Below are 7,736 nucleotides of genomic sequence, written 5' to 3' on the forward strand. Positions count from 1 at the left end.
TTGTCTTCTTTATAAAGATGTGCTAGCTGCTTCTGAAGTACTACCTCAGCATAAACCTCAGACTGGATTTTAGCTTACCTGAAAGTTACAATGATCTTTACAGGATCTTCAGCCTAATTCCTGAGACAAAAGAACATACAATGAAATTAAAGTAAGTACAGAAATCTGCCAAAGATTCTAACTCTATCCAATTCTATCATGTACTTGGGAGACTTAACACTTGCAAGTTTGGGTCCTTCAAATATTAATAGCATGACATTTCAGCAGGAGACGAGGATTCCTGAGAAGATTTTGCAATTTGCAGTGCTAAAAGATGTGTTCAAAATGACCATTACATAAGAGATTCCTTCTGGTTGACATTTTTGGCCAAAGCCATGGAGCATTGCACTTGTTTTTAAAGCAAGAATTATAAACCACACAGCAGGTAATACAGTGTGGTAGCTGGTGAGCAGCTTGTGGCACATTCAGCAAATACAGGCTCTGTTGGGGAAACTTTGATTTGAATTTCATGCATCATCCAAGCATAATGAACATTGAAAGGTCATGTTAAGAATATTTTTAAAAATCCGTCTGATTTGACTTTTTCACTATCCAGTATTGTTAATAATACAATGTCAAGCAAAAAACCAGTTTCTCTGAGTGTGAATAAAGCCAGATTCCATGTATAGTTGAAGAATAAATTACAATACTTTTTTTTTCTTCCCATTTACTGTTCATTTCCTTTATAATGTCATGGTGTGTGTGAATCGTACCTTGAGCCACTGCAGTACATCTGTATTTTCTCAGTCAGAGTTATTTCTTTGAGTTTGTTCCTCAGCATCCAGTAAGTCTCATGCAGACTGTTACATACTAATTGGCTCAGTACAATTAGAATGAAATGGAAGTGTTTTGCTATTGATCTTTGCTTGTTATTAGTTTTTACTGACAGAAAATTGGATTGAAAATGTCTAATACAGCTATCTAAATGTTATTTCTCATTGCAGAAAATATCACTGTTACTCTTCCATGGAAGTATTTTAAAGCATAACTCTCTTCCTTTCTCCTTTTTTTTTCTAACTTTGTCATTCTCTTTCTGACTTTTTAAAAATTTCTAGGAGGGATGCTGAGCCTTGTTAAATAGCCAGGCTGTTCAGAGACTGAGTAGCAATACCAGGGCTTAAACAGGGCTCAGGAAATATTTATGAGTTCATTATATCAAGTCTAATACTGTGCTGCTTGTTATCTTAACTTCACACATCATCATGTTAATAAATTTTTACGAGCTGTGTAGTTGTAAAGTGCATCATAGTAATCACTATCATTCCTCTAATAAGTAATTTGATTTGTGTGTGCTTTGTGTTGTTCCAATCTCGTGAGGTGTAACATCTCAGGGTAGAACCCTCCTTGTGGCCCAGGTTAATGAAGCACCTGCTCTGAGTCCTCAGTTACAGATGTTCTCAGGGGAAGGGACAGCTTCACCTCCCCACTCTGCTTGCCTTTGCAGTGCTTCAGGTTACATGGTTTTCTTACAGGGGAATGACCTCTATTGTGGAGATTTGCTGGAGCTCCAGGTCTCCACCCTTCTGCAGACTCCATGCAGATGTGTGGTTTTATTTGTCACAGAGGCACTGAGATTGCTGAGTGTCTGTAATCCAGACACTGGCAGTGCCAGCAGGTGAGCACTTGGACGTGGCTGTGCTGTGGCCTCCAGGTAGAGGTGGTCACCTCGGGAGATCAGCAACCCACGAGGGCTTGTGCTGACCAAGCTTCAGAGAACTGTGCCTGTGGAGAGTCTGTTCCTGTTGGTGTGGATGGAGGGTCTGCAAATGAGAAACCAGGAAAACCTTTGCTTTGTGTTTTTTAATATTTGTTTGATTACAGACATGTTTCTTTTCCTTGTAATAGAGTAGACTACCTGCTTGAAAATCTATGATTTAAAGTGCAGAGTGTTGCTCTTTCTGAGACTCAGAATCCTCATTCATTTGATTGACAGGTGTAAACTTGAAATTTATTTTATTCTCTAACACAGCAGTGACTTTAGTCCAGCTACAGTTTTCATTGTGCAATACAAATACACTAAGCCTAAAGTACTGCTGGCAGTTTATGTACAAAATTTGAGGATTAAGAAACCAATGCAAACAAAGACTCAGTTTTAAGAAGCAATACTGTTGGACTAGCCTCTTACTGATGTCACAATCAATGTGAAGTAATAGCAGCCAAAACCTACAGGTCTGGTTTTGGCTGCAGTACGTACTACTAAGGCAATAATCATTTGAAGAGGAAATTTGTCTTGTCTATTTGAAACATTGATCAGTTTCCAAAAATGACGCCTCTTTTTTTGCATTGTATGTGTGATTTCCCTTTCATTTTTACCTTCTAAATAACTGGTACAAATAATCCCTCTTATTTTTTTCAGCCCACCTAAGCCAGCGGTGTTCATCTCCGGTGTCATTGCTAGGGTAAGATTATCAGTAAATTTCTGTCAATCATAGCAAAAGTACTGTAAGCTTTTCAGAATTACTGCCAATTAGAGCAAAATTAATCTTTTTCGTACCTCTTTCCCTTTTGTGAGAAGAGGCTTTGTGTTTTCTATATTTGTGTAAGGCCCTTTGAGCATTCTTTCTGGGTTTGTGTGAAATTGAAATTATTAATTGAAATTATTTCCACCATTTTTCCTTGAATTTTAGCACTTTAAGTTTATTGGATCATCTTTTTATATCTAAGCTAGATATTACTGTATTCATTTCTTTTGGAAGTGGCTGCATATTAAGCTGCTGCTGTAGCTTGGTCTGTGATGAGGAGCCACCCTCTTGCCTGTAAGGATACACGCTTGAAGGTAGTGTGTTTGAGCTGCCTTGAGGTACTTGGCATTCAGGGTGTTACTCCCTGGACTTTAAGAGCAGGCAGGATCTGTAAACCCTTAGTATTAAATAGTCATTAATCATGAGATCAGTAATTCGTGCATTGTGGCAGGGTTTTTATCATGGCTTTATGTGGTGGTTACCTTACATCACTGGGGTTTATAGTATGGTTTACAGATCCCATAGACCAGATCCCATAGGTGGAAAGAGTGAGCTGATGCCATTTTCCTTAGCCCATAAGGAATGGGCAGTTGGCAGCATCAGGGGAGAGAAGGTAGAAAATGTTAAGTCTGAGGAGAACAGATCTTTGAAAATTGGAAGCAAGTTGGAGTAGAGAAAAAAATAAAATTTAACTAGTTAACATAGTGATTAAAACAAAACCAAAATGGTATAAAGTTGTTGCCCTGTGAACCAGTGGAATGCCCAGAGTTTCTGGCCTGTGATATGTTTGTCCCACTTTCTGAAGAGGGAAATTGTGGTGCTGTTGTCCCCCCGGTCACTGAGCACTGATAGTATTTGTTTCCTGTTGCTTTTTGAAAGTGTCTTGGGACTGACCCCAGAAATGGCAATGGTACATGGGTGACATATGGGTTACACCTGGAATGAGACTGCCCAACAGCAGCACCTGAGAGCTGACACTAGCAGACCCGGTTAAAAGAGCAGGTTAAACTTACAAGCCAGCCATCCCTAAGATTTGAGTCATTTTAGATCCTGCTTTCTTCCTAAAGAACTGGCATTGTTAAGCCTGGAAAAGAGAAGGCTTTGGAGTGACATAACTTCAGCCCTCCGTTGCCTGAAGGGAGCCTACAGGAAAGACAGAAAGTTTCATTAGAAAAGCATGGAATGCCAGGACTAGAGGGTGTGGATTCAGACTGAAAGAGTAGGTTTAGATCAGATAATAAAAAACATTCTTTACTGTGGAGGTGGTGAGGCAATGGAACAGGTGGATGCCCCATCCCTGGAATTGTTCAAAGCCTGGCTGGATGGAGTCCTGAGTGACCTGGTCTAGTGGAAGACATTCCTGCCCATGGCATTGATGTTGGAACTGGATGATCTTTAAGGTTCCTTCCAACCCAGGCCATTCTACAATTCTGACTCCTACAGCAGGGTTTTTGTGCAGGTGTTTTTCATGCTCCTTTAACTTACTTTTAAAATAGTTTGTTCTTTCCAGCGGCTTTTTGAAAACCAAACACATTTGAAGATAGGAATATTTTGGTTTCCCCCCCGCTCCTAGTGTCACATTAAGATACTTTATTATTGGATAGTGTATGTAAGTGGAAGAAGTGAAGCTTGCATAAGAAAAATTTTGAAGTTGGTTAAAACAATAAAAATACAGAATGCGTACAGGGGGAGGCCAAAGTAACATGCCACACTATTTTCCATCTGATTTTCACATTTTTTAGAACTTTCATCAATTTGAACTGGAAAGTACACTTTTAAGATTCCTTGAACTTTTCCTGCTGTGTTCTTCCAACAGGGTGATAAGGACTTCCCTCCAGCTGCAGCTCAGGTGGCTCATCAGAAACCACATCCTTCTGTGGAAAAGCTTCCTCACCCACAGCACGTCAAACAGCACATCCACCAGCCTCGCAAATGAGCTCCCCATCAGGATCTCTGCCAAACTGCTCTCAGTGAATAAGTTTCCAAGAGAAGACAAAAACCCTTTAGAATTCACACTGTCAAATCTGTAAAATTGACATCTAAAATAATATGCTGTTTCTTTTACTTTAATTCTCAAGGGTTAATAAGAATGAAGACATTGTTCAGTTTTTATCCTAGATGGAAAATTCTCTATCGAGTATTTGCTGATCAGGGGGTGCTTTTTAATAAGATTTTCTTATTGTCAAGATAAAAACTTTAGTATAAATAATATTATTAATGAGCTTAAAATTGAACTTTTAGTTGTGTACTCACAATAGCAGATAGTTAATATAGTTTTTATGCTAAGCCAGTAAGGAAGAACAGCTCTTTGTACTGGTACCTTTACTGTCTGGAGGGAGTTTGTTGGGTGTGTTGGGATAGAAGTCAGGAGTTGTTTTTATTATGTAGAGCCCTTGCAGCCTTCAATATCCTGCAGTGTTACACCCAGTGTCCTCTGGATTCAAACGAGATGATGAAAGGGCCCCCATACATTCTCAAGTGGGCAGAGATCCAGGTGAATCTTCTTTACACCCCTTTGCACTCTCTCAGTCTTGCTGAGATTTTTCCCTCTGGTGGTCTGTGGGTATGAGAGGAGAGAGAAATCAGAATTACAACAACACTGCTGCTGTAGACAACTCATTTGTAATTTCATGGGCCTCACTGGGGGCTGTATTTTTGAGGTGATGATTTCACATTCCAATAACAGCCTGAAGTAGTTCATGACCCTCCGTATTGAACTTAAAATAAGTTGGTGAAAAATCTGGTTACTTTTTTAAATTTAGAATTCAAGATCATTATTTGAATTTAAGAGATATGATTAGTAAATATGTTTATGATCCAACCTCTTTTGCACATTTTATTTTTTCCTAGTCTTATTCTGAAGGACAGTAATGATATGAGGGAGTAAAAAGAAAGTTATTTCCAAATAGAGCAATTGTTTTATTTTTACCATGCAATTAAATCATTCGATTTCTCAGTTCAAAGTCACTTAGCTCTATCATTTTCCTTCCATCTCTCACCTTTGTAAAAACCAGGAAAAAAATTTTATACACTCTACCTATTTTAAAGTGTCCTTCTGTTTTTAACTGACTACAAATACAATGCAGCCTTTGGTACACTCCAGGTTTATAAAGTTTCTAATGATGTCAAAAAAAGTGGGAGCTAATGCTGCAGCCATTCACTTGGCAAATCAGTGAAATTTTAGGGTCGCTTGGGGCTTTACCAATTCATTTATGGTTAAAAAACAGTAAGAAAAGTTCAAAAATTATCATTGTTTAAAATTCTGCATATTTAATAATTATTTCCTGAGTAGCTGATTTAAAACAACAGCAACAAAATAATGGGAAATATGGCCCATTTCACAAGTGGAATAACTCACTTTGTGTGGGTGCAAGGGACCTGATATTTCCATCTCTTCATCAGCTTGAAACGGAAATGATGTTTTGCAAAATATATGCATGGACATATTTATCCTAAACCCAAGGAAGGATGTACAATCTATATATGCAGTCCTTATTTTCAATTTGATTAGAAGCCATACCTGCCTTAAGGAATGAGTGTTGTTTGTAAGAAATATTCTGTATTAGAATATGTGTAGCTTTTCAAATCTGCTTTCTATTTCTGATGTCACTGCAGCAGAGGCCTTGTTTGTAGCTGCTTATGAGTGTGCAAGTGATTCACACCTGAGCAGCTCATTCATAAGGGTACTCATTGTTGGAGCCTGTTGGAATCTGTGCAGGAGGTGATTTGCTGGCAGGAATGTTTGCAGACTCAGGACAGGAGACGGGTGGTGGTGCAGCCGTAGCTGTCCATGTGCTGTGTCAGCAATGGAGCAAATCATCACAGTCACTTCTGGTACCTGCTGGCCTGAGGGGGAGCTGGGTGGGATCCAGCTCTGCCTCCTGCTGTGCCTGCATCTGAAGCAGTGTCTAGAGCCCGCTGTAGTCGGTGGTGCAGTCAGGACGTCAGCAGAGTTTAGGTATGCCATCATTGACCAAAGGGAAGGGTCTTTCAAGATGAGCTGGATCACTCTTGGCTCCACTGACTGCAGTGGAAAATTAAACCTCTTTGTGGAGGCACACAGAGGCTGGGTGCCTCTGCTCCATGTCTTGTAATAGGTAGGAATGGTTTTGAAAGCCACACCACATCTCCATTCTGACAGTAAAAGTTAGGAGCATGGATGCTTTCAAATTACAAACTGCTGCTCCTGGTTGTTAATGCAATATATACAGCATATATAGACAATACCTGATTTTTGTCTTTGATTACTTAGATAGATATATAAGTTTGTACAATGAAGTATGGCTCTTAAGATAGCTTTAGTGGCTTTTAGAGTGCAGAAATTCGTACATGATTAGAAAATGTCTCTGTATGAAAGCGTATTATATATGGGTGGGAGGTATCCATGTTTATAACATAAATGTCCTTACCCCAAGGCATTACCTTGTCCAAAATAATCATAACTGGCGAACTGGATTTCTTACTGATGGTTATTGATACTTTTAAAATATGTTGCAATAGCATATAGGCACAGAAGATGTTCAGATACTACCTTGATATAACTGCAAAAAGAATTTTCTGTAATTGTCAATGTGACAATAATGCAACAATAAAGCATGAAGTTGTATATTGGGCTCTTTTTTCTCTATAAGTGAAATGTAAATCAGCAGGGTGCAGCTTTGTGGGATTTATGGGATTTTATTACAGACTGCTGCATGACTAATCAACATTTTATAGATAGTGAAATTTATTATGAAGTTTTATGACACAGTGGATGAGCTGTTTTGAATAGTCCAGTCTCATGTAAAACAAAAAGTAGATGCTACCAGCTAGATTGGGAGTTGCTGTTTTCCACTATGAAATGGGAGATGCTCACTCAGCCCTGTGAAGCTAGACAGTCTAACCCTGATAAAACAGGATAAAATAAAATGAAATAAACCAGGATGGTAAAGGAAGTTAAATGTAACATTTTCCATTGCTTTGCAAGTTCTAGTCTTTCAGAAAGAGCAAGTATTGTAATCAGAAGAGGTGGCAAGCTTTTCATAAAGCTGCAGTTAACCTTACATAAGGCATGATGTAACGTAAGTGATTTGCTAAAGAATATGGAGGAATTGCTGCAGTGTTTCTGGGACCTTTCTGATGCTTTGGGCCGTGTTTAGTATATGTGTAGTGTGTATATAATACGGCAAATGTTTGTGAAGCAGTGCAGAGTGATAGCTACTGCCCTGGCACTAGTGCAGTGTTACATCCTTAGAC

At 38.9% G+C, this 7,736-nt stretch overlaps 1 protein-coding gene across 2 annotated transcripts in view; it reads left to right on the plus strand.

The window, feature by feature from the left end:
- DAP (death associated protein) overlaps window positions 1–7,107 on the plus strand; it is a 54,301-nt gene extending 47,194 nt beyond the window's left edge. Inside the window, exons 3-4 of one of the 2 annotated variants that reach the window (XM_083857583.1) lie at window positions 2,396–2,438; window positions 4,318–7,107. In XM_083857583.1, coding sequence (XP_083713709.1) covers window positions 2,396–2,438; window positions 4,318–4,437 — 163 coding nt within the window. In that variant the 3' untranslated portion in view covers window positions 4,438–7,107. The remainder of the gene's footprint in view (window positions 1–2,395; window positions 2,439–4,317) is intronic. The other variant, XM_083857582.1, reaches the window with a different exon arrangement.
- The last annotated feature ends 629 nt before the right edge of the window (window positions 7,108–7,736 follow it).

This window comes from Zosterops lateralis (genome assembly GCF_965231275.1).
Source record: "Zosterops lateralis genome assembly, chromosome: 1".
Lineage (NCBI taxonomy): Eukaryota > Metazoa > Chordata > Aves > Passeriformes > Zosteropidae > Zosterops > Zosterops lateralis.